Source organism: Thalassophryne amazonica, chromosome 7 (assembly GCF_902500255.1).
Source record: "Thalassophryne amazonica chromosome 7, fThaAma1.1, whole genome shotgun sequence".
Taxonomy (NCBI): Eukaryota; Metazoa; Chordata; class Actinopteri; order Batrachoidiformes; family Batrachoididae; genus Thalassophryne; species Thalassophryne amazonica.
In genome coordinates this window covers 19,161,936-19,186,962 of record NC_047109.1, presented here as the reverse complement: position 1 = coordinate 19,186,962, position 25,027 = coordinate 19,161,936, and the positions used below count along the sequence as shown (strand labels likewise).

The following is a 25,027-nucleotide window of genomic DNA, read 5'->3' as shown; positions in this document are numbered from 1 at the left end:
CTATCCATGAAGCCAGAGGACACACACCAATTAGCTAAACTGCAGGATTGTCTTACAGACATAAAGACATGGATGACCTCTAATTTCCTGCTTTTAAACTCAGATAAAACTGAAGTTATTGTACTTGGCCCAAAAATCTTAGAAACATGGTGTCTAACCAGATCCTTACTCTGGATGGCATTACCCTGACCTCTAGTAATACTGTGAGAAATCTTGGAGTCATTTTTGATCAGGATATGTCATTCAAAGCGCATATTAAACAAATATGTAGGACTGCTTTTTTGCATTTACGCAATATCTCTAAAATCAGAAAGGTCTTGTCTCAGAGTGATGCTGAAAAACTAATTCATGCATTTATTTCCTCTAGGCTGGACTATTGTAATTCATTATTATCAGGTTGTCCTAAAAGTTCCCTAAAAAGCCTTCAGTTAATTCAAAATGCTGCAGCTAGAGTACTGACGGGGACTAGAAGGAGAGAGCATATCTCACCCATATTGGCCTCTCTTCATTGGCTTCCTGTTAATTCTAGAATAGAATTTAAAATTCTTCTTCTTACTTATAAGGTTTTGAATAATCAGGTCCCATCTTATCTTAGGGACCTCGTAGTACCATATCACCCAAATAGAGCGCTTCGCTCTCAGACTGCAGGCTTACTTGTAGTTCCTAGGGTTTGTAAGAGTAGAATGGGAGGCAGAGCCTTCAGCTTTCAGGCTCCTCTCCTGTGGAACCAGCTCCCAATTCAGATCAGGGAGACAGACACCCTCTCTACTTTTAAGATTAGGCTTAAAACTTTCCTTTTTGCTAAAGCTTATAGTTAGGGCTGGATCAGGTGACCCTGAACCATCCCTTAGTTATGCTGCTATAGACGTAGACTGCTGGGGGGTTCCCATGATGCACTGTTTCTTTCTCTTTTGCTCTGTATGCACCACTCTGCATTTAATCATTAGTGATCGATCTCTGCTCCCCTCCACAGCATGTCTTTTTCCTGGTTCTCTCCCTCAGCCCCAACCAGTCCCAGCAGAAGACTGCCCCTCCCTGAGCCTGGTTCTGCTGGAGGTTTCTTCCTGTTAAAAGGGAGTTTTTCCTTCCCACTGTAGCCAAGTGCTTGCTCACAGGGGGTCGTTTTGACCGTTGGGGTTTTACATAATTATTGTATGGCCTTGCCTTACAATATAAAGCGCCTTGGGGCAACTGTTTGTTGTGATTTGGCGCTATATAAAAAAAATTGATTGATTGATTGATTGATCTTGAACAGTGTGCAAGACATCACGGAAGAGATCTTGCTGGAATTTCAATGGAACTTTTGTACATTGTGAGGGATGATCAACATGATTTTCTGCATCAGACACTTACAGGAAAAGACACAGGAGCAGTAAAAATCTCTGTTTCTTGTGTTCTATGAGCTAGAGAAAGCCTATGACAAAATCCCAAATAAGGCTGTCTTGAAACAGTTCGGCCTTCCAGACCCCTTCATCAACATATGACAGCATGTGGCACCCACCAGAACACCATCTCTGACAAAATGCTCCATCTTTAACACAGAACCTGCCATTCTTATATAGATTAGAGATAACATTAATAATTTTGCCATTCCTGGCATCCTGGCGTCTGTGGGAGATGGTGGTGTAGCGCCCAGTTTGTTTTTTGCTTTTTTGTTTGTTTGTTTGTTTTTTCACTTTTTCAATTCAATTTCAATTTGTTTCATTTATATAGCACCACATCACCACAAAGTTGGTTCAAGACGCTTCACACAAGTAAGGTCTAACCTAACCCACCCCTAGAGGAAGCACACAGGTGACAGTGGTAAGGAAATAACTCCCTCTGATAATTTGAGGATGAAACCTCAAGCAGACCAGACTCAAAGGAGTGACCCTCTGCTTGGCCATGCTCCTGACACAGCTGACAGGACACATATACAGGAAATTTTTTGTCTTTTGTTTCTATCTGCACCTACGTGAATGACTTATCAGTCCAATGCGCGAGTGACGATCTCTGCTGCATTTGTTGCACATGTACTGTGATGTTTGCTGAGGCTGCCGCTGTCACTCCTTCCTTCTGCGTCATTGCTCAGCAAGGCCTTGGTTCCTCTCCTGTCAGTGGTGGGCACAGCTAACCAAAAAGTTAGCTTCGATAACCGCTAATCAGCTAACTGAAGCGTCTTTGTGTGCCCTGCCCACTGCTGCAAGGAAGCGTCATTTACTTTGACAGCATATAGCGGGACAGCCGTGAGGCAGACATCTTGAAAAGAAAAGCAGATTTGACTTATGGTTTTGATTTATAAACCAAATTAATCCGGATAGTTTAACTACATTAATGTCAAGTCTGTCATTTATACAAAGTGAAAATATAACACATATTTTTTCATTTAAAATAATGCACTAATTCTGAAGTTTTGAACATATTATCACACATAGATGTCCTTTCTTAGAAGTATGGTGACTTAGTGGTTAGCACTGTTGCCTCACAGTGAGACGGTCATGGGTTCTATTCCCACCTGTGGCCTTTCTGTGTGGAGTTTGCGGGTTCTCTCCGGGTGCTCTGGATTCATCCCACATCCAAAGACACGCAGCTTAGGTGGATTGGAAACTTTGTTGTCTGTGTGTGTGTGCGGGTATGAATGTGTTTGTTTGTCTGCGACAGACTGGTGTCTTGTCCAGGCTTGCCCTCTATGACTACTGGGATAGGCTCCAATTGGATGAAGCGGTTGAAGATGAGTGTGAGTATGTGTGTGTGTGTGTGTGTATGTGTCCTTTCAACAAGTCTGTAGGGATGACACCTGTCTCAGATTTGAAACAAAGATTGTTTGCAATGTCAGCAGAACAGCATCTTCACCTTCCATCAGGAGAACAGCACCTTCACCTTCCTTCAAGAGAACAGCATCTCCACCCCCCTTCAGGAGAACAGCATTTCCACACTCCTTCAGGAGAACAGTATCTCCACCTTCCTTCAGGAGAACAGCATCTCCACTCTCCTTCAGGAGAGCAGTATCTCCACCTTCCTTTAGAAGAACACCATCTCCCCTCTCCTTCAGGAGAACAGTATATCCACCTTCCTTCAGGAGAACACCATCTCCACTCTCCTTCAGGAGAACAGTATCTCCACCTTCCTTCAGGAGAACAGCATCTCCACCCTTTTCAGGAGAAGAGCATCTCCACTCTCCTTCAGGAGAACAGCATCTCCACCCCCTTCAGGAGAACAGCATCTCCACTCTACTTCAGGAGAACAGTATCTCTACCTTCCTTCAGAAGAACACCATCTCCACTCTCCTTCACTAGAACAGTATTTCCACCTTCCTTCAGAAGAACACCATTTCCACTCTCCTTCAGGAGAACAGCATCTCCACTCTCCTTGAGGAGAACAGTATCTCCACCTTCCTTCAGAAGAACACCATCTCTACTCTCTTTCAGGAGAACAGCATCTCCACTCTCCTTGAGGAGAACAGTATCTCCACCTTCCTTCAGAAGAACACCATCTCCACTCTCCTTCAGGAGAACAGTATATTCACCTTCCTTCGGAAGAACAGCATCTCCACTCTCCTTCAGGAGAACAGTATTTCCACCTTCCTTCAGGAGAACAGCATCTCCACTCTCCTTCAGGAGAACAGCAGCTCCACTCTCCTTCAGGAGAACAGCAGCTCCACCCCCTTCAGGAGTACAGCATCTCCACTCTCCTTCAGGAGAACAGCATCTCCATCCCCTTCAGGAGAACAGTATTTCCACCTTCCTTCAGGAGAACAGCATCTCCACTCTCCTGCAGGAGAACAGCAGCTCCACTCTCCTTCAGGAGAAAAGCATCTCCACCCCCTTTAGGAGAACAGCATCTCCACTCTCCTTGAGGAGAACAGCATCTCCACTCTCCTTCAGGAGAACAGTATTTCCACCTTCCTTCAGAAGAACACCACTTCCACTCTCCTTCAGGAGAACAGCATCTCCACTCTCCTTGAGGAGAACAGTATCTCCACCTTCCTTCAGAAGAACACCATCTCCACTCTCCTTCAGGAGAACAGTATGTTCACCTTCCTTCAGAAGAACAGCATCTCCACTCTCCTTCAGGAGAACAGTATTTCCACCTTCCTTCAGGAGAACAGCATCTCCACTCTCCTTCAGGAGAACAGCAGCTCCACTCTCCTTCAGGAGAACAGCAGCTCCACCCCCTTCAGGAGTACAGCATCTCCACTCTCCTTCAGGAGAACAGCATCTCCATCCCCTTCAGGAGAACAGTATTTCCACCTTCCTTCAGGAGAACAGCATCTCCACTCTCCTGCAGGAGAACAGCAGCTCCACTCTCCTTCAGGAGAAAAGCATCTCCACCCCCTTTAGGAGAACAGCATCTCCACTCTCCTTGAGGAGAACAGCATCTCCACTCTCCTTCAGGAGAACAGCATCTCCACTCTCCAGTTAACAACAAGTATGAAGAAGCCTGATTGTGCTGGTCCTTAAAGCACTGGTGGGTTCAGTCTTACCTGTAAGTACTGCGGTGACGGTGGAGCATACACACAGCTGTTCATGATGTAGGTACGGCAGTGGAGCTCCTGACTGTGTGTCTTCACCAACAGCTCAACAGGACTGTAGGCGCCTAACGTCACATTCTCCTGACTGTATGAACAAACAAATCATTACATACACAGGAAGCTTCAAACCAAACCGAAGGAGTGAAGTCAGAGCTTGATGACCTGTCCAGAGATTCCAGATCAGACATATTCATCCTCCATACCACACCCCACACCTCGTCCCCAGGACTGTGCTTGATGGTGGCCACACCCCCATGCCATCGGTCACTAGCAAGACCTTTATAGTTTCCAAATACCAGCTTGTAGTCCTGAAAAGCAGAAAAACATAAGTGTGAGCTTGATGAGATGGATATAAGATTGGTGCTCCTAAAAGGAGTGGGTACCTTGAGTCTGGCGACACAGTGTATGGTTGCTGAAGGGTTTCTGAGCTGAAGCCTCTCCTTTAGCAGGTTGCTGCCATAAGCAAAGTACAAGAAGCTGTGGTTATTCTCCATGTTGCATCAGTATCAGCCAGCACAAACTGAAGAGATACACGGAGGTTTGAGTTCAGCAGGGATCTAAAAGTAAAAAGCAACTGCAAAGCAAACACACAAAATAAATCGACAAAGAGCAGATGGGAGCCGGGGCTGGTATGGGGCATGCAGTCAGGAACTATTCCCACACAAATGACTCTCTGGCGTTCTCTGCACTGATGAGCCCCTCATAATAATCACTGAGCCCCATTCACTGCCTTCAAACAATAGTTTGCCTTCTGTATGGAACCAACACAACTCCACTACATCCCAGCCAATTTGATGCCAGACTAAAAGCCAAGCTTCTGCAAAAAATGTAAAATTCTGTTATTTAATGCCAATGAGAAAACTGTACAATATTATCTAAAACTAATATATACCCCAATTCCAAAGAAGTTGGGATGTTGTGTAAAATGCAAATAAAAACAGAATACAACTAGGACTGCAAGCAGTCATATACGGACCCTCGTTCCACGCAACCGCCTACCCAGGCCACTGGGTGCCCTTGTGACCACATGTGGGCATGTACATGCAGGGGCAACCACTCATCACACAGTTAAAATTTTAAACAAATCACACAATGCATCAAGGAGTTATGACATGTTGATTGTTCATCCACTAGGGGGCGCTCAGTGTACAAACAGAGGGGCTGGGTGTGTTCAGGGGCCAACCGTCATCATACATGTGAAGTTTCAAGTCAATCAGGCAAAGCATGAAGGAGTTATCATGACTTGATGTTCCATGGCAAAGGGTCAAAATGGCGGCACCATAGTGGCCACACCCTTCAACATAGAGAAAAGCTTTCGATAACTTTTGGTCAGTATCATCTTCGGATGCTGTCAAAGAAATTTCAAGTGCATTGGCCAAAATCCCTAGGAGGAGTTCATTCAAATACAACATGTGGAAATCATTTCAAAAAGAGAAGAAAATGCAAAATGGCCGACTTCCTGTTTGGAGTAGAGTCATGGTGCAAGAGACTTTTTTGTACGTCTATGCAAGTCACACATGTGTACCAATTTTCATCTCCCTACTCCAAAAAAACCCCTATGGGGAGGGGTTTTGGAAGGTTTCAAGGGGGCGCTATTGAGGCACTTTGCCCCGCCCATGTGCGATGCCCCTTTGAATTGTAAGAGGTTGTCGTCCTTGACCTGTGTTTCAATTTTCATAATGATATGACAAAATTAAGCCGTCAAAAGGAAGAACGTAATTTCATGGCAAATGGGCAATATTCGGCACGCTGCCACACGGATGCCGTTACTCGTAACTTCACGACGATCATTGTCTACGTTCACCAAGTTGTTCTGCATGTTTTAGAAGTGGAAGGAAGTTGATGGGGTTAAATATGTGACTTCAGTACCTGTTTAAGTATAATGTTCATATCGCGAAGGGTCAAAATGGCGGCACCATAGTGACCACACCCTTCGACATACAGAAAAGCTTTCGATAAGTTTTGGTCAGTATCGTCTCTGGGTGATCTGGAAGAAATTTGAAGTGCATTGGACAAAATCTCTAGGAGGAGTTCGTTCAAATACAACATGTGGAAATCACGGCAAAATGAGAAGAAAATTCAAAATGGCCGACTTCCTGTTTAGAGTAGACCCATGGTGCAAGAGACTTTTTTGTACGTCTATGCAAGTCACACATGTGTACCAATTTTCATCTCCCTACTCCAAAAAAACCCCTACGGGGAGAGGTTTTTGAAAGTTTCAAGGGGGCGCCATTGAGGCATTTTGCCCCGCCCATGGGCGATGCCCCTATGAATTGTAAGAGGTTGTCGTGCTCGACCTGTGTATCAATTTTCATGATGATGTGACAAAATTAAAGCCATCAAAAGGAAGAACGTAATTTCATGGCAAATGGGCAATATTTGGCACACCGCCACACGGACGCCGTTACTCATAACTTCACGGTGTTCATTGCCTACGTTCACCAATTTGTTCTGCATGTTTTAGAAGTGGAATGAAGTTGACTGGGTTAAGCATGTGACATCAGGACCTCTTAAAGTAAAAATAGGACATTTCCCGCCACTACCGGGGGGCGCTATAGCACAGGTGGGAACTTAAGATATGTAGACATTCAGGGCAGAGCACTTATGTTCAGCAAGTTTGAAGGATCTACGATGAAGTATGTGGGTGTGACAGCCGTTTGAAGTGAAATGGCGTGCTCCGAAAAGCTCGCCAAAGTTTGACGACCCCTAGCAGCCACGCCTTTTGACTTAATTAGAATCTTTTGATAACTTTTGATCACCATTGTATTGTGATGATTTTGACCAAATTTGAAGACAATCGGATGAAATCCCTAGGACGACATGGTAAATATGTGTACCGAATTTCGTGGGGCTACGATGAAAAAAGCCCAATAAGGAGGGGTTTTTGAAAATTTCTAGGGGGTGCTATTTCGCACTTTTTCTGCGACCATGTGCGACGCCCCCAAAATATCGAATTTCGGATCCGGCCGGACAACTTTGTAAAGTTTGGTGAGTTTTTGAGCATGGGAAGAGGCCGAAATTTTGATTTCAAAAGTGATAATAATAATAATAATAATAATAATAATAAACTAGGACTGCAAGCAGTCATATACGGGCCCTCGTTCCGTTCGACCGCCTACCCAGGGCAGTGTGTTCTCTTGTGACCAGATGTGGGCATGTGCGTACAGGGGCAACCACTCATCCCACAGTTCAAATTTCAAGCAAATCACACAATGCATCAAGGAGTTATGACATGTTGATTGTTCATCCACTAGGGGGCGCTCAGTGTACAAACAGAGGGGCTGGGTGTGTTCAGGGGCCAACCGTCATCACACATGTGAAGTTTCAAGTCAATCAGGCAAAGCATGAAGGAGTTATCATGACTTGATGTTCCATGGCAAAGGGTCAAAATGGCGGCACCATAGCGGCCACACCCTTCAACATAGAGAAAAGCGTTCGATAACTTTTGGTCAGTATCATATTTGGATGCTGTCAAAGAAATTTGAAATGCATTGGGTTAAGTATGTGACATCAGGACCTCTTAAAGTAAAAATAGGACATTTCTCACCACCACCGGGGGGCGCTATGGTGCAGGTGGGAACTTAAGATATGTAGACGTTCAGGGCGGAGCCCTCATCATGTCTAGCAAGTTTGAAGGATCTACGATGAAGTATGTGGGCGTGACAGCTGTTCGAAGTGAAATCTTTTGATAACTTTTGATCACCATTGTGTTGTGATGATTTTGACCAAATTTGAAGACGATCGGATAAAATCCATAGGACGAGTTTGTTCAAATGTAAGTAGTGGAAATGGCCAAAAATGGCAAAAATTTGCTCAAAATCGAAACTTAAAATCAAAATGGCCGACTTCCTGTCGATATTTCACCATGACAGTAAGAGACTTTTTCGTGCGTCCTGGCATGGTAAATATGTGGACCGAATTTCGTGAGGCTACGACGAAAAAGGCCCAATGCGGAGGGGTTTTTGAAAATTTGTAGGGGGGCGCTATTTCGTGATTTTTCTGCGACCATGTGCGACGCCCCCAAAATATCGAATTTCGGATCCGGCCGGACGACTTTGGAAAGTTTGGTGAGTTTTTGAGCATGGGAAGAGGCCGAAATTTTGATTTCAAGAGTGAGAATAATAATAATAATAATAAACAGCGCAATAACAATAGGGTCCTCGTAGGACGTTGCCTACTCGGGCCCTAAATAATAAACAGCGCAATTACAATAGGGTCCTCGTAGGACATTGCCTACTCGGGCCCTAATGATTTGCAAATCCTCTTCAACCTATAGTCAATTGAATACACCACAAAGACAAGATATTTAATGTTCAAACTGATAAACTTTATTGTTTTTGTGCAAATATTTGCTCATTTTGAAATGGATGCCTGCAACAAAGCTACAAAAAAAGCTGGGACAGTGGTAACAAAAGACAAAAGTTGATGAATGCCCAAATAACACCTGTTTGGAATATTCCATAGGTGAACAGGTTAATTGGAAACACGTGAGTGTCATGATTGGGTATAAAAGGAGCATCCCCAAAAGGCTCAGCCATTCATAAGCATACACAGGGTGAGGATCACCACTTTGTGAACAACTGCATGAAAAAATAGTCCAACAGTTTAAGAACAATGTTTCTCAACATTCAATTGCAAGGAATTTAGGGATTCCATCATCTACAGTCCATAATATAATCAGAAGATTCAGAGAATCTGGAGAACTTTCTCCATGTAAGCAGCAAGGCCGAAAACCAACATTGAATCCCCATGACCTTCAATTCCTCAGGCGGCACTGCATTAAAAACCGACATCATTGTGTAAAGGTTCTTACCGTGTGGGCTCAGCAACACTTCAGCAAACCATTGTCAGTTAACACAGTTCGTCGCTACATCTACCATGCAAAATGAAAGCCATACATCAACAACATCCAGAAACTCCGCCGCCTTCTCTGGGCCCGAGCTCATTTGAAATGGACAGAAGCAAAGTGGAAAAGTGTGCTGTGATCTGATGAGTCCACATTTCAAATTGTTTTTGGAAATTATGGGCGTTGTGTCCTCTGGACAAAAGAGGACAAAGACCATCCAGATTGTTACCAGAGCAAAGTTCAAAAGCCAGCAACTATGTGATGGTATGAGGGTGTGTTAGTGCCCATGGCATGGGCACCTTACACATCTGTGATGGCACCATCAATGCTGAAAGGTGCATCCAGGTTTTGGAGCAACACATGCTGCCATCCAAGCAACGTCTTTTTCAGGGACATCCCTGCTTATTTCAGCAAGACAATGCCAAACCACATTCTGCACGTGTTACAACAATGTGGCTTCGTAGTAAGAGTGTGGGTACTAGACTGGCCTGCCTGCAGTCCAGACCTGTCACCCACTGAAAATGTGTGGTGCATTATGAAGTGCAAAATACGACAACTGAGACCCCGGACTCTTGAACAACTGAAGTCGTACATCAAACAAGAATGGGAAAGAATTCCACCTACAAAGCTTCAACAGTTAGTGTACCCAGTTCTCAAATGCTTATTGAGTGTTGTTAGAAGGAAAGGTGATGTAAGTCTATCAGTTTGAACATTAAATAACTTGTCTTTGTGGTGTATTCAATTGAATATAGGTTGAAGAGGATTTGCAAATCATTGTATTCTGTTTTAATTGACATTTTACACAATGTCCCAACTTCACTGGAATTGGGGTTGTACAAAACACAATGAGAAGGTATGGTCAGGTATGATGTCAATCATGCAAGGGCACTCTCAGTAATCCCAAAATGATTCTCCATCCTATCGAGTAGAATATGGTGATCCACGGTATCAAATGCAGCACTTAGATCAAACAGCACCAGAACCGTAGTGGTGTGTGAATCCATTGCAAGCAGGAGAACATTCACAACTTTCGTGAGAGCTGTCTCTGTGGAATAATTTTTTCTAAAAGCAGACTGCAGTGGCTCAAAAAGATTATTCTCAGTAAGGTGGTCCACAAGCTGTTGTGATACCATTTTTCTCGAATTTTAGAGCAAAATGATAGATTTGATATTGGCCTATATTTTTTCAATATACTTGGGTCAATATGAGATTTCTTATGTAACGGTTTAATCACTGCAGATTTGAAACATTTAGAAACATATCCAGAGGTTAATGACAGATGAATAATTTCCAGCACAGTCTGCCCAAGTGTTGGAGTTATTCTGTAGATACACTGTTTTATTTTATCATGCATGTTTTGTGTTCTCTGCTCTGGTAGAATGTAGTTCTCTCTGCTCTGATAAAGTGTACTGATTATGATGTGATGCTTAGTGTTCCAGGCAGATGCAGAACAGCTGATAACTGCGAACGAGATGTGCTGACCTTCGACGATAAGAGTAAAAGAAAGAAACTGTTTTTGCTTACAGCTGCACTTATTGACGTGTGTGTTTATGTTACGGGAAGAAACTTGTCTTGCGTCATTCCCCCACCCTTAGGACAAGTTTTTGTTCATGTGATGAGGGATTCACTAATAAAAAGAGCGAAGCGCAGGCCAGACTTTAGTGTAGCTTTGGTGTACAGCCTGGCCGCACTCCGCGCGTAAAATTTGACTTTCTGTCTCACTGGTGGTTCTTGACTCTGTTTGTCTTATCAAGGTTTTAAGAATGTTTGGAGGAGAAAATACCCAACACCAAGAATGGGCCACAGGTCCTTAAACAGTTTTGTTGGTATAGGATCAAATAAGCAGGTTGTACTTTTTGTAGACGTTGCAAGTTTCGTCAGCACACCCAGTGAGTTACTGTCAAATTCTGGTCATACCTAACATAACCAAATCTACATCATACCTCAGTGATGACACCCACCTCAATAGCAGGGTGTGGTGGCTGGGTTAAAGCATGCTGGGATATGTTTAACCTAATATTGTCTATTTTCTTCTCAAAGTAATCTAAGAAATCTTGTGCTGTAAAAGGAGAGCGACTTACAGGTGTTGTCCATGAATAAATGTTGCCACCGTTTCAAACAAGAACGTTATGCTTGACTTTGTTGATCAAATCAGAGTAATAGGTCTGCTTTGTAGCCAGTAGTGCGTGCTTATAGTCTAAGATAGCATCACGCCATGCGAGGTGGAATATTTCTAACTTTGAACTAAGTCATTTTCGTTTCAGACCTTTAGCCTTATGCTTGAGGTCATTCAAGTAATCACTGATTTAAGGTGACTGTGTTTTTAGGGGACGTGGTTTTAATAAAGGTGGCGCAATCATATCGAGTTTAAACTGTCCACAAGACTGTCTACTGATTGGGTATTTTCCAAAGGCAAACATAAGATATCAAGCAGTCGAGCTTTGAGTTCAGTCATAGTTGAGGAGTTTATGTGTTGCCACAATGATTAATAAGGTTGTTGTTCCACTAAACATGGTATCGAAACTGTAAACTTAAAGTGAGTGATCAGAAGCATGATGTCAATATCTGTGACAGCAATACCGCACGCGAGAACCAAATCCAGGGTATTTCCACGAATGTGCGCCGGATCCTGAATGCATTACTAGAATCCTATACATCCAGAATTTCCATAAATGATTTGCAGAGGGGAGCAGAAGACTTATTTATATAAATGTTGAAGTCACCAATAATCAGAATGTTATCTCCAGTAGTTGACAAGGTACAGATAAACTCACCAAATTCATCTAAGAATTCAGAGTATGGGTCAGGGGCTTATATACAGTGACAAAGTAACACGGCTCATTTTTATTCTTGTAACCTTGGCAATACATAGCATCATGGGCAGAGCGAAGAATCAGATGTTCAAACAAATTATATTTATGACCCCCAACATCGAATAAACTAGACCTACAACCCTGATTCCAATGAAGTTGGGATGTTGTGTAAAATGTAAATAAAAAGAGAATACAATGATTTGCAAATCCTCTTCAACCTATATTCAATTGAATACACCACAAAGACAAGATATTTAATGTTCAAACTGATAGACTTTTTTTGCTTTTGTGTAAATATTTGCTCATTTTGAAGTGGATGCCTGCAATACATTTCAAAAAAGCTGGGACAGTGGTATGTTGACCACTGTGTTACATCACCTTTCCTTCTAACAATGCTCAATAAGTGTTTGGGAACTGAGGACACTAATTGTTGAAGCTTTGGAGGTGGAATTCTTTCCCATTCTTACTTGATGTACGACTTCAATTGTTCAACTGTCCGGGGTTTCCATTGTTGTATATTGCTCTTCACAATGTGCCACCATTTTCAATGGGCGACAGGTCTGGACTGCAGACAGGCCAGTCTAGTACCTGCACTCTTTTACTATGAAGCCACGCTGTTGTAACACGTGCAGAATGTGGCTTGACATTGTCTTGCTGAATTAAGCAGGGACGTCCCTGAAAAAGACGTTGCTTGGATGGCAACACGTGTTACTCCAAAACCTGGATGTACCTTTCAGCATTGATGGTGCCATCACAGATGTGTAAGGTGCCCATGCCATGGGCACTAACACACCCCCATACCATCACAGAGGCTGGCTTTTGAATTTTGCACTGGTAACAATCTGGATGGTCTTTTTCCTCTTTTGTCCGGAAGACACAACGTCCATGATTTCCAAAAACAATTTGAAATGTGGACTCATCAAACCACAGCACACTTTTCCACTTTGCGTCTGTCCATTTCAAATGAGCTCAGATTCAGAGAAGGCAGCGACATTTCTGGATGTTGTTGATGTATGGCTTTCACTTTGCATAGTAGAGTTTTAACTTGCACTTGTAGATGTAGCAACAAACTGTGTTAACTGACAATGGTTTTCTGAAATGTTCCTGAGCCCATGCGGTAAGATCCTTTACACAATGATGTCAGTTTTTAATGCAGTTCTGTCTGAGAGATCAAAGGTCACAGGCATTCAATGTTGGTTTTCAGCCTTGCCGCTTACATGTAGAAAGTCGCCAGATTCTCTGAATCTTCTGATTACATTATGGACTGTAGATGATGGAATTCCTTGCAGTTGAACGAAACATTGTTCTTAAACTGTTGGACTATTTTTTCACGCAGTTGTTCACAAAGTGGTGATCCTCACCCCATCTTTGCTTGTGAACGGCTGAACCTTTTGGGGATGCTCCTTTTATACCCAATTATGACACTAACCTGTTTCCAATTCGTTGTTCTTTGAGCATTCATCAACTTTCCCAGTCTTTTGTTGCCCCGTCCCAACTTTTTTGAACTGTGTTGCAGGCATCCATTTCAAAATGAGCAAATATTTGCACAAAAACAATAAAGGTTATCAGTTTGAACATTAAATATCTTGTCTGTGTGGTGTATTCAATTGAATATAGGTTGAAGAGGATTTGCAAATCATTGTATTCTGTTTTTATTTACATTTTACACAACGTCCCAACTTCATTGGAACTGGGGTTGTAAAACGAATGACCACATAAGACAGAACCACAGACTGACACTTTGGTCTGGGCACTGAATAGACAAGGGGGCATGGCCCCAAACAGCAGCAGCTGCTGAGATCTCTGCTCCTGGACATCACAGCTGGGTAACACATACTGTGTTTTGAAGGACTGTCCTCCATGAGGTGCATGTTTGTGCTTGCTGTCTCTGCTTGCTGCCCTCACGTGGAAATATGTAAAACATCTTTCGCCTTTGCACCGAGCTGCAGCGGCCGCATACAGCACACCTCAGCAGGCTGCTCCATGTGAAACCGACCGTCAGATCACATGATCTGACAGCAAGAGGGCTGGCCAGACACGTGTCCTGTGAGCTGCACGCCATAGGACTATGACAAGCCAACAGTGCAGCAAATATGCCACTTTCAGCCATGTATCACCAAAAATATACCGGAACAGACGTTTTGTCAGTTATTACCGTGTTTTTATCGCCTTAATTAAACACGATGAAAATTTCCTCTTTTCCATTATCTAATTTCTCTGTTATTTTAAAAATATGTTTATCTCCTTGTTGATTTTAAGCATTTTATGCTCTTGTTATAATTGTATGCCCCTGTTAATTAGTGCCTTTGTAAATTGCAGGTTCAAATCCTCTGAGTGGCATTTATTTTTTTATTTAACTACAAGGTTCTGTATTGGGTCCAGTTTTATTCATTATTTATATCAAACCAGTGATTTTCACTAATTATACACCAATATCAGGTCTGTCAGTGTCCGGTGATTGCAGTAATTATTTATATACCTGGCTGGACATATTAAGACATAATGAGAGTGCACTGCTTCATTCATGTCATTTCATGACTGTGCGTCTGTGACCATGGGTCGTATACAGTGTCGAGGCAAAACCTTAAACTTTGGACCAAGTGGTCTCTGGCCATCTGTTGATGTCAAATAAGCATGGCATCACATGAAGACCATTATTTTGTTTTCACAATTCCTCTCTTTTGATCATATATGATCAATCAAATCATAGCAAAGTAACAAATCATACATCTGAATGAGAACATAACAGAGCAGCTGTATTGTCACACCTTTTCAAGTGTAACACAACACGTCATAGGATTACATTCTTCAAAATCCTAGACATTCCCAAGGCAAAAGAATAATTTCAGAAAGCATTTTTAATCAAGGTAAACACAATATTGACATTTAATCGTGTGTGTCCCCCCCCCCCCCCCCCCCCAAGTTCTGTCTCAGAATCATTCATATAGTGAGGAAAATGGAACAAGTGTGGTTCTCACTCATTCGGTGCAGTTATAGTCATGGTTTTGAATAAAAGCATATATGCAGGGGGCCTAAGTTCACCTATGGCTTTATCAATGTATCGCAAGATCAAAGCTTGAATGCAGGGAACACAACAACAACCACACCTAATGGAGTTTGCCACCTCAATGTAGGGATGATTGTAAAGAACAGAAAGCTCAGAAGGAAACATATGACCTGAAAGTTGGGAAGCTTTTGATGCCAACGAGCTGTGATGGATGGGTTAGGTTGTTGGGGGTAGGGGATCAAGAACAAGAGCTGGTTCTTTCAATACTTTTTTGCACTGAGTTGTGTGTATCCACGTCGATGTTTCTGTGACCTTGATGGCAGTATGCGTCGTCAACAGTGGTGGGCACAGTTCCAATAATACGACAATTATCGAAGATAATGTTTCATTATGGGATTATCTTTTTAGATAACTTTAACAACCATTATTGGACTAATTATCTTGCGATAAATTTTTGTCCGATAATTTTTAGACCAATAACATGATAAATAAAGCTGAACAGCTACAAACATTTATAAAATTTAAAATCAGTTGAGCACCTACCTGTTGAATGTTTCGTAGCTGATGTGTAGTTCTACCCTCTGCAAAACAGAGAAGAGCTGCTTCAAGAAGAAACCACTCTATCCTCTGCAGGCAGAGGAGAACTGGTTCAACTTTTAACCAAACTAATTTCAGACAAGTTATTTAAATGTCTTCATGTCTGAAGTTTTATAAAGTGAAAATATCAGATATATGTTTTAGTTTTAAAGTAATGTGCTAATTTTTAAGGTTTTAGTGTGGATATATGCTGTGTCCAGGTGCATTATGGGCGATAGGGTAATCTCAGTACGTTCACAACATGAGAAATGCATTTGAAACATTCTGATCAGGATCTACGGACAACAGCATTAAACTCTAGTGCCTAAAACTCTCATAATTATATTCTCTGGGTTTATAGACGTTGTTATTGTGTCTACATTTATTAAATTCCACACATCTTAAATGTAGCAGACACGGATTATCTGGAATTTTGTTTTGGCAAGTTTTCAAGGTCTTTACTGCCATCTACTGGCCAGTAGTGTTCATGGCAGTATTGGTCCTGAAGCTGGGCTAATATATTTTCAATCACTACTCTGTTCCATCTCAAACTGTACCACAGAACCGCACGGTGTAAAAGTTCAGAGCGCACGATTTATGTTCTCACACACGTACATTCAAAAACCACGTCGAACTTGTGTTTCCAGAAGCAAAACGTAAACAGAAGCTTTTTTTCAAACGTAATTTACAAAAACTCTCGATGGGAGTATGGAACCCGGGAGAAAGACATAAAATATGAAACAGAAAGAGCTTGTGAAAGCTTAATGCAATAAGACACAAGATTGTGATCAATAAACATTGTATCTTCCCCTTGGAGTTGTTATGTGTCGGACGCAGCTCGGAGAACCGACCAGCGTTTGAAGGACCCAGTATGAAATAAGCAGAGCACGGTACAAAGGCTAACTGAATTTAATACATAACAGTGATACAAAAATAACAGAAAGTGCGGTCTGGCGTGGTGCGCTCTCAGCAGCGCTAACGGTCCGGAGCCAGAACTGGTTCGGACCCAAGGACCCCGCCGACACCCCCCAGGTGGCCGCAACAAACCGAGTCTGTGAAAGAAGGAACCATTATGTGAGTCCACACTCTACACACAGAGAGAACACTTAAAGGTGTACAAACAGCAAACACTTCCTGGCTTGATTACTAATCAACTTCCCAACCTGCAGGCATGGAACATCCGGTTCACAAAACTCCACTGCAGTGGAAGCCGATACATGACTAACATACAGCTCAATATAATAAAGGTGTGAGGGACACCACATTTACTGACTGTATAAATGTTAGTCACAAAATCTAACGTACCTCAGGAAGTGTGCTGACGAGCGTGAGACCTCACCCCCTCCTCTTTCACAGACCGTGCATCAAACCCTGGACGTTCTCTGCATCCACTGATGATGAGATGGCTCCCGAGACGACGATCTCACCCGTCTGGTCACAAGGTCGAGTCTCTGGCAAATACACACTGTATACTCCAGTCTTAAATGCCACCATGTTCCAATCCATATAGATGCACCTCAGCTGTGAGTCCTGACGAGCCGCAGGTGATCAGGGTGAGGTCCTGATAACCTCAGCAACACAGCCACTCAGTCCCAAATGCAAACCACCTGGAAGGAGAAACAGAGGACAGAAACAAAAGGGCAGCCAGGCCCCCCCAGCCATATAACAGTAGTCCTGTGTGGGGTGGTCTTCCAAACAGGATTTCAAAGGGTGACAGATTAAGTCTCTGTCGTGTGTGAAATCTCATTTGCATCAGAGCCAATGGTAAACATTTTACACAATTTAGACCCGTTTCAGTGGTGCATTTTGCCAATTTGTTTTTTAATGTACCATTCTTCCTCTCTACAGCTCCTCCCGGTTGTGGATGGTAGCTGCAGTGATTTTTAAGCTCAATGTCCAGGACAGCACTCACCTCTTTGATCACTTCATTCACAAAGTGTGTACCATCATCTGAAGAACATTTTTCTGGAACTCCCCATCTGGGAACAATGTCTGTCATTAAAGCTTTTGCTACTGCCTTTGCTGACGCATGTTTTGTCAGAAAAGCCTCAACCCATTTGGAAAACATGTCCACTCTTACAAGGCAGTATTTCTTCCCCTCTGCTGGGGTTAATTAAATGAAATCCATCATAAGGTGCTGAAAATGATGTGTCATTAAAAATCGATGGAATGGACATACAAAGGGTAAAAGAAACAAAATTTCTAGGAGTCATGATTGATGAAGATCTTACATGGAAGTCACACATAAATTACACAAAAGGAAAAATAGCGAAAGCCATTGCTGTTTTGCATAAAGTAAAATTTTCATTGAATAGTTATGGTTTATTAACACTGTACAATTCATTGATTGTCCCATACTTAACTTATTGTGTAGAATTCTGGGGATCAACATGTAAAACTTAATACACAACCATTATTTATTCTGCAGAAAAGAGCTTTAAAAATGATTAGCAATAGTCGTTTTAGAGATCCATCTAATCCATTAAGTATACTCAACAAAAATATAAACGCAACACTTTTGGTTTTGCTCCCATTTTGTATGAGATGAACTCAAAGATCTAAAACTTTTTCCACATACACAATATCACCATTTCCCTCAAATATTGTTCACAAACCAGTCTAAATCTGTGATAGTGAGCACTTCTCCTTTGCTGAGATAATCCATCCCACCTCACAGGTGTGCCATATCAAGATGCTGATTAGACACCATGATTAGTGCACAGGTGTGCCTTAGACTGTCCACAATAAAAGGCCACTCTGAAAGGTGCAGTTTTATCACACAGCACAATGCCACAGATGTCGCAAGATTTGAGGGAGCGTGCAATTGGCATGCTGACAGCAGGAATGCCAACCAGAGCTGTTGCTCGTGTATTGAATGTTCATTTCTCTACCATAAGCCATCTCCAAAGGCATTTCAGAGAATTTGGCAGTACATCCAACCAGCCTCACAACCGCAGACCACGTGTAACCACACCAGCCCAGGACCTCCACATCCAGCATGTTCACCTCCAAGATTGTCTGAGACCAGCCACTCAGACAGTTGCTGAAACAATCGGTTTGCATAACCAAAGAATTTCTGCACAAACTGTCAGAAACTGTCTCAGGGAAGCTCATCTGCATGCTCGTCGTCCTCATTGGGGCCTCGACCTGACTCCAGTTCGTCGTCGTAACCAACTTGAGTGGGCAAATGCTCACATTCGCTGGCATTTGGCACGTTGGAGAGGTGTTCTCTTCACAGATGAATCCCGGTTCACACTGTTCAGGGCAGATGGCAGACAGCGTGTGTGGCGTCGTGTGGGTGAGCGGTTTTCTGATGTCAATGTTGTGGATCGAGTGGCCCATGGTGGCGGTGGGGTTATGGTATGGGCAGGCATCTGTTATGGACGAAGAACACAGGTGCATTTTATTGATGGCATTTTGAATGCACAGAGATACCGTGACGAGATCCTGAGGCCCATTGTTGTGCCATACATCCAAGAACATCACCTGATGTTGCAGCAGGATAATGCACGGCCCCATGTTGCAAGGATCTGTACACAATTCTTGGAAGCTGAAAATGCAGTTCTTGCATGGCCAGCATACTCACCGGACATGTCACCCATTGAGAATGTTTGGGATGCTCTGGACCGGCGTATACGACAGTGTGTACCAGTTCCTGCCAATATCCAGCAACTTCGCACAGCCATTGAAGAGGAGTGGACCAACATTCCACAGGCCACAATTGACAACCTGATCAACTCTATGCGAAGGAGATGTGTTGCACTGCATGAGGCAAATGGTGGTCACACCAGATACTGACTGGTATCCCCCCAATAAAACAGAACTGCACCTTTCAGAGTGGCCTTTTATTGTGGGCAGTCTAAGGCACACCTGTGCACAAATCATGGTGTCTAATCAGCATCTTGATATGGCACACCTGTGAGGTGGGATGGATTATCTCAGCAAAGGAGAAGTGCTCACTATCACAGATTTAGACTGGTTTGTGAACAATATTTGAGGGAAATGGTGATATTGTGTATGTGGAAAAAGTTTTAGATCTTTGAGTTCATCTCATACAAAATGGGAGCAAAACCAAAAGTGTTGCGTTTATATTTTTGTTGAGTATATAAACATGTTCTTCTCTCTGCTCCTTTTCATTCAGTGTCTTGTACTCATTTCTGCTTTTATGGTTTAAATGAATGAAATATATATATATATATATATATATATATATATATATATATATATATATATAAAAAGACCTTGGTGGCGGGGGGGGGGGGGGGGGATTGTGCACCAATCTCCCCCTCCCCATGGAGTAGTTTTACCTGAATTGTTTTGGGCACAGATCAAACATCTTTTACAGAAGTCAGTTGCATAGGTCACAAAGCTTTTAGTGAACCAAAATTTGTGAATGTCAGCACACATTCCCCCTTTGGACACATGGTCACGGCCAGTGGTGGGCACAGTTCTGCTAATCCGCTAACTGCTAATTATCAAAGATAATGTTTTCATTATCGGATTAGTTTATCAGATAACTTTGAAAACCATCATCGGACCAGTTATCTTCCGCTAAGTTTTGGTCTGATAATTTTTAGGCTACTAACATTTTTGTAGACCTAATTTTTTGTAGTAGATGCACAGTTCTATTCTCCTCTATCCGGTTATATCACAGTGTTTTCGACCGCAGGATTTTAAAATTATCTGTAGGTTTCCAAAACCTGAGACCCCACACGTGGAGATTAACACAAATCATAGATCTGACAGGTTTAGTTGTACAGTGTGTTGTGTCAGCCACATGGTGAGAACAACACACACAAACAGATTTCACACACGAACATTCAAACACCTCGCTTTCTGATTGGCTGCATGTTACATTTAGCTCCTCATGTCCTTAACACACCACACACGACAGGAATATCTGATAAGATTATATTTAGCGTCATCACGATTGTCGGGGTGTCCTTAAGATTGTCGGAAGGGGAAGATCGGGTCCGATATCGGCCTAATTATCTTGCCATGTGAACCAGGCTTGATGTTATGATGCCTCACATAGCAACTGATTGATCTGTTATAACACCGCACCGAGCCACTAACTGATCGGATGTTATGACACCTCATGGATTGACTGATTGATCTGTTATAACACCGCACCGAGTTGCTAACCGATCGGTTGTTATGACGCCTCATGGAGCGACTGATTGACGCGTTATGACACCGCACCACACATGTTTTCACTATTATTTGATTTCTTTGTGTGACTGACATCGTTATTCAAGCATTCAAAAGGCAATTCCTATCCCCAGACAACTCCAACCGCACACGAGAAAGTTTTTTTGGACAGTTCTTGTTAATGAAAGAAACCTTGTCTCCCTCCCTCATCACACGTGCGCTTAGGCGCTGTCTAGCGGGATCTTGAAATGTTTTTATATATATATATATATATATATATATATATATACAAATGAAAAAATTGACATATTTTACAAAAGCACATTTATTTGTAAACACCAACACGTTACATTGATTCACTTCTGTTGGTTTTTACATAGAATGAATGAATCAACCAATCAGTATGAGCGGAGGCTTAATTACCCATAATCCCCTCTGGGCATCTGTGTGTTAATGTTCAAATCTTCAGAATTAGTGCATTATTTTAAAATGAACAGATATGTGTTATACGAGGTCTGTGAGAAAAGTATCTGACTTTTTTATTTTATGCAAAAAATATATGGATTTGATTCATATGTTTTTACGTCAGCCAAGCTTGAACCTTCGTGCGCATGCGTGAGTTTTTCCACGCTTGTCGGTTGTGTCATTCGCCTGTGGGCAGGCTTTGAGTGAGCACTGGTCCTCCCCCCTCGTCGGATTTTCATTGTGAGGAAAATGTCTGAACGGCTGGAGCAGCAATGCATCAAATTTTTCCAGAAACTGTGAGAGACAGCCAGGTGGAAACCATGCCTATCTCGGCTTTCAGTGCTTACCAGTCGAGTGAGTATAAGAGAAATTGTGGAGAGCTGGGCATGTCCCAACTTGTCCTCTAATACTCCGAAACGGAGGTGTTCCTTTGTCTCGCTTCATCAGCGAATCGGTCGTGACGCGCGAAGCCTCCGCTTTCCATGACAAAATCTCTTGTTAAAAGTGAAATCTGCTGGAAAATGGCTGATGTCCAGCTCTTGTGATAACCAGAGAAACTGCACACGACGGTCCCGGCTCCACACAGCGATCCGTTTAGAAATGATGTGGTGGTTTCTGCCTCTCGATGGCGGCTCAGAGCGCGGTGAGCCGTGCGCCATTGTGGGCCGTCCTTAAAGCGGTAGTAACACTCCTTATTCTCTGTGAAGCCCATAAAATTTTCACCGAAAGCCAGATAAATTTTTCGAATGGTTTCCAGCTGCCTGTCTCTAACAGTTTCTGAAAAAATTAAGATGGGAAAAAAGCCCAAATCATTCCGCCATTTCCTCGCAATGAAACAACGACGAGAGGGGTGGACCAGTGCTCACTCAAAGCCTGCCCACAGGCGAATGACGCAACCGACAGGTGTGGAAAAACTCACGCATGCGCACGAAGGTTCAAGCTTGGCTGACGTAAAAACATATGAATCAAATCCATATATTTTTTGCATAAAATAAAAAGGTCGGATACTTTTCTCACAGACCTCGTATATCACTTTGTACATTTTAAGAGTTTACATTAATGTAGTTATTCTATCCGGAATAATTTTATTTTTAAAGCAAAACCATAACTCAAACCTGCTTTCCATTTCAAATTCCTCTGCCTCATCGCGGGACCACTGTATCCTGTCAGGGTAAACGATGCTTTCCTACAGCAGGGGGCAGAGCGCACAAAGACAAGTGCTTGCTCATTGGCTGTTCGGGTTTGTGATTGCCGTTGGTTCTATCAGAAGCTTTGGCGGCGTTTAAACTCAAAATCAGCTTCTTAGTAGCTGAGAGCGTATGGGAGGCAAAATTTAAAGTTATCAGTTATCTGTAACTTCTGATAGGTTTTAGGCAGTTTATCGGTTTAGCGTTAAAAAAGACAACTTTACAGTTAGCTGATTACCAATTATTGAAGCTAACTTTTTGGTTAGCTGTGCCCACCACTGGTCACGACCATGTGACAAATTAGCATAAATTCGGAAGAGGACGGGAGATGTGGACCGTAGCAAATCCCATCAACTTTTTCAGCACCAGCTTTGCACCAAAGAGAGACATCATCGAGAGTCACAAAGGATGCGAGCGAAGCAAGATCAGCCACCGGAGTGAGAGGAGCAGAAACAGACACAAGGGTAAGAGCAGGGGCCCGAAGGGCAGCCTGCTTATCAGCATAATCAGCAAATTTATTACCTAAAGAAATTGGGTTAGTGTGAGAAGTATGGGATGAGCACTTCCAAACAGCAATAGAGGAAGGTAGCAAATGGCATCCAAAAGAGCTGAAACTAGGGGTCCATGAAGGATGGAAGAGCCATCTTCAGAAATCCTCTGTGACACCAGAGGGCGCCAAAATCATGAACAACTGCAAAAGCATAAGCAGAGTCTGTGTAAATAGTAGCAGACCGATCCGTGGCTAATTTTCACGCTTCTGTTAAAGCATCCTATTCTGCTGCCTGGGCAGAAAGGTTGGATGGAAGAGAACCCATGGACATAACCTCATGATCCGAAACAACAACAGAACCCACACGATTAATACCAGCAGAGTCACGAGAAGCAGAGCCATCTATATGCAGGATCATGTCACTGTTTGAAATGGGGAATGAAGAAAGATCAGGTCTGGGAGTCAAAACCTCCTGAAGTGCCGCCTCACAGGAGTGAGGCTCACCATCCTCAGGTAGAGGCAACAGGGTTGCTGGGTTCAAGGTGGTCCCAAACAAGATTTGGGATGGTAACATCAGGTAAACGCAACACAGTTGTGTGATATTTCATCCAACAGAAAAAAGACGTGATGTCTTTTGATCATGCAGAATGGAAGACGCAGTGTGGAACATGAACGGTCAGGGGGGCATAACCCGTGAGTTCACAAACAGCCAGGATTGTTTGCTCTGTCAGTGACAGCACGCAAACAAGGTGGAAAACCCTGAGCCACAGGATCAAGTTTTCAAGAAAAGTAACCACAAGGGCGGTTATGACCCCCATGGGGTTGTGTTAGAACGGAGGTCATGCAACCTGCACGTGCATGCACATACAAGTGAAATGGTTTGGCAGAATCTGGGATACCCATTGTGGGAGCGATCTGTAAGGCCTTTTTTTAATGCAGTGAAAGCTGTCTCTGCATTAGGAGACCAGTGTAATCTGATGGGAGCAAAAACCTTCACCATTGATCTCAATGGGGCTTCCATGCGGGAATAATCAGGCATGAAATTCCTACAATAGCAGCACAAGACAACATTTTTTTTGTTTTTTTTGTTTGTGGGCGGGGCACATCAATGATGGCTTGAACACATGTGGAGCTCAGAAGTTTGCCTTCTGCTGACACTAAGTGGCCAATGAAAGCAACTTCAGGCTTCACAAACTAATTTTTTAGTGACACGTTATGTCCCCCCTTTGCCAGGTGTAAAAGAATCAGCAAAGTGTTGTGCTCACACTGCTCCTTAGAAGGACACGCAATCAGCAAATCATCCACATACTGCAAGAGGGCGGTTCCCTGTGATAAGGTCAAAGAGGTCAAGCTGTCAGCCAAAGCCTGACAGAACACGTGAGGGCTACTAGTGAACCCTTGGGGTGGGCGGGTCCAGGTATACTGTTGATTCTTGAAAGTAAAAGCAAACCAGAATTGAGAATCTAGATGCACAAGAACAGAAAAGAAAGCATTAGAGAGGTCGACCACGGAGAAGAACTGAGAATCATCTGACACTTGAGACAGAATTGTGTGCAGATTTGGTACCACTGGAGCTGGTGGTATGATTGCGGCATTTACTGCTTGCAAATCTTGAACAAAAAGCCATTCAGTGGGTTGTCCTGCAGGACGAATCTTTTTCACTGGGAATATTGGCATCAAAACAGGAGAGTTTTGGATGGGTATCACAATTCCTGCATCCAACAGGAATTGAAAAACGGGTTATTCCATCCACAACAGGCCTGAAAGAGGATTTAGGCTGTAAAGAAACTGGAGCACAAACTTTGATCAAACCTACATCATACTTGTGTCGCGCCCACAAAGTGGGAGGGACAGAAGAGAGGTAGGAGGGAACTTCCAAATCTGGCATGGAAGTAGGAGGAAATAAAACTCCTCAGTGTCATTGAACACTGTCAAAACTCGATGGCCTGTCAGTTTTGCACCAACTTCCCACCTAAATGCAT

At 42.9% G+C, this 25,027-nt stretch overlaps 1 protein-coding gene across 1 annotated transcript in view; it reads right to left on the bottom strand.

Moving 5' to 3' along the window:
• The window catches only part of ggctb (gamma-glutamylcyclotransferase b), a 49,102-nt gene extending 44,068 nt beyond the window's left edge, over window positions 1–5,034 (bottom strand). The window contains exons 1-3 of the mRNA XM_034173499.1: window positions 4,894–5,034; window positions 4,673–4,818; window positions 4,463–4,595 (exon numbers count right to left, since the gene is read on the bottom strand). Of these exons, the coding sequence (XP_034029390.1) occupies window positions 4,463–4,595; window positions 4,673–4,818; window positions 4,894–5,004 (390 nt within the window). The 5' untranslated portion in view covers window positions 5,005–5,034. The remainder of the gene's footprint in view (window positions 1–4,462; window positions 4,596–4,672; window positions 4,819–4,893) is intronic.
• Window positions 5,035–25,027: the final 19,993 nt, after the last annotated feature.